General features: G+C 54.2%; 1 protein-coding gene across 1 annotated transcript in view; it reads right to left on the minus strand.

Annotated features, from left to right (window-relative positions):
* The window catches only part of CROCC (ciliary rootlet coiled-coil, rootletin), an 84,957-nt gene that overhangs the window by 31,598 nt on the left and 51,262 nt on the right, over window positions 1-2,097 (minus strand). The window contains 1 exon segment of the mRNA XM_011934077.1: window positions 1,370-1,539. Within this exon segment, the coding sequence (XP_011789467.1) occupies window positions 1,370-1,539 (170 nt within the window).

The following is a 2,097-nucleotide window of genomic DNA, read 5'->3' on the forward strand; positions in this document are numbered from 1 at the left end:
GTAGCTCATGCCTGTAATCCCAGCACTTTGGGAGACCGAGGCAGGCAGACCACGAGGTCAAAAGTTTGAGACCAGCCTGAGGAACATGGTGAAATCCTGTCTCTACTAAAAATACAAAAATTAGCCAGGCGTGGTGACGCGTGCGTGTAATCCCAGCTAATTAGGAAGCTGAGGCAGCAGAATCGCTTGAACCCAGAAGGTGGAGGTTGCAGTGAGCCGAGATTGTGCCACTGCACTCCAGTCTGTGCAACAGAGCAAGACTCCATCTCAAAAAAGAAAAGGAAAAAAAGAGTTTTATCGCCACCTGCTGGAGAAGCGTGATAACAACCACCCAAGGCCATGGGGACTGCAGGGTGCATGGCATCCCCTGGAGCCATGCAGTCATAGCCTGCACCTCTGTCGGAGGTAGCCCTGTCTAGGATTTGGTGGCCCAGGGCTCCTGTCCCGAGGGCCACTCTGGAGAGCATGCCAGTGCCAGCAATAATAACTTATGGAGGCCGGGCGCGGTGGCTCAAGCCTGTAATCCCAGCACTTTGGGAGGCCGAGACGGGCGGATCACGAGGTCAGGAGATCGAGACCATCCTGGCTAACACGGTGAAACCCCGTCTCTACTAAAAACACAAAAAACTAGCCGGGCGAGGTGGCGGGCGCCTGTAGTCCCAGCTACTCGGGAGGCTGAGGCAGGAGAATGGCGTAAACCCGGGAGGCGGAGCTTGCAGTGAGCTGAGATCCAGCCACTGCACTCCAGCCTGGACGACAGAGCGAGACTCCGTCTCAAAATAAAAATAAAAATAAAAATAACTTATGGAGCATTTGCTAAGTACCAGTCACTATGCTAAGCCCTCTATGTGGATGGTCTCAGTTCATCCTCAATACCTTCCACTATCCTATCCCTATTTCTACAGGTGGAGAAATGAAGGCACAGACACCTTGGGTAGCACCACCAGTAAGTAACCAAGATTACATTCAAACCCACGCAATGTAACCCCAGAGTCAGTATTCTAGTAACTTCCCTGGCCCCTTGCCTTTCTATATACTCAGGTCTGAGTGGCCCTTCATATGCAAACAGTACTTAGCAAATGAAAGTGCTTTCCTGCTGTACGTTAGGTCAGCATTTCCCAAATGTGGTTGTGGACCCTCTGCATCAGGATTACCAGGGCTGGACCAGATTTGGGACCTGGGAATCTGCATGTCTAATAAGGACCACAACCTCCCCCCCTGCCTGCCCCCCCAAGTCCTCCCGGCTGTCCCCAGGGCCTCCACAACAGAGAGGAAGTCCCATTTCACAGATGCAGAGACCAAGGCAGAGGAAGAACGACGATGAGACACTGGCTCAGAGTCCTGCCCACCCCTCCCCAGCTGCCTGAACCTTTTCACGCTGGAGTCGCTGCAAGTCCTCCTCGTGGGCTGCCCGCTGCTCCCGCAGAGAGGCCTGGGCCTCCCGCTCAGCCTGCACCAGCTTCTGGGCCATCAGCTCCTTGTCTAGACTGGCTTTCTCCTGTGTAGCTATTATTTGCTGCCGCAGGCCCGCCAACTCCCCTGCACAAGAGGAATGGAGGAAAGGGCAGGGTTGGGTTCAAACTTTTCCTTGGGCCAGCAGACTTAGGCCAGGTGAGCCATATGGGCAAAATCCCAGAGGCAGAGGGCCTGCCTGGCAGCTAGTTTGGGTCCTCTTGAAGAAGTGGCTTGCCCTCTCTGGGCCTCAGTTTCCCTATCTGCTACATGGGCCCACTGGCCCTGACCCCTTTCCTGCCTACCTAGAATGGCATTAAAGGCATAAAATGACTGACGAGAAGGCCTCCCAAATGGGAAGGATGCCAAAGATATAACAACCCTAGGCCAGGCGCAGTGGCTCACACCTGTAATCACAGCACTTTGGGAGGCTGGGGCAGGTGGATCACCTTAGGTCAGGAGTTCGAGACCAGCCTGGCCAACATGGCAAAATCCTGTCTCTACTAAAAATACAAAAATTAGCCGGGTGTGGTGGTGGGCGTATGTAGTTACGGCTACTTGGGAGGCTGAGGCAGGAGAATCGCTTGGACCAGGGAGGCAGAAGTTGCAGTGAGCCGAGATTGCACCATTGCACTCCAGCCTGGG

The sequence above is a fragment of the Colobus angolensis genome, unplaced genomic scaffold, assembly GCF_000951035.1.
Source record: "Colobus angolensis palliatus isolate OR3802 unplaced genomic scaffold, Cang.pa_1.0 Scaffold130, whole genome shotgun sequence".
Taxonomy (NCBI): domain Eukaryota; kingdom Metazoa; phylum Chordata; class Mammalia; order Primates; family Cercopithecidae; genus Colobus; species Colobus angolensis.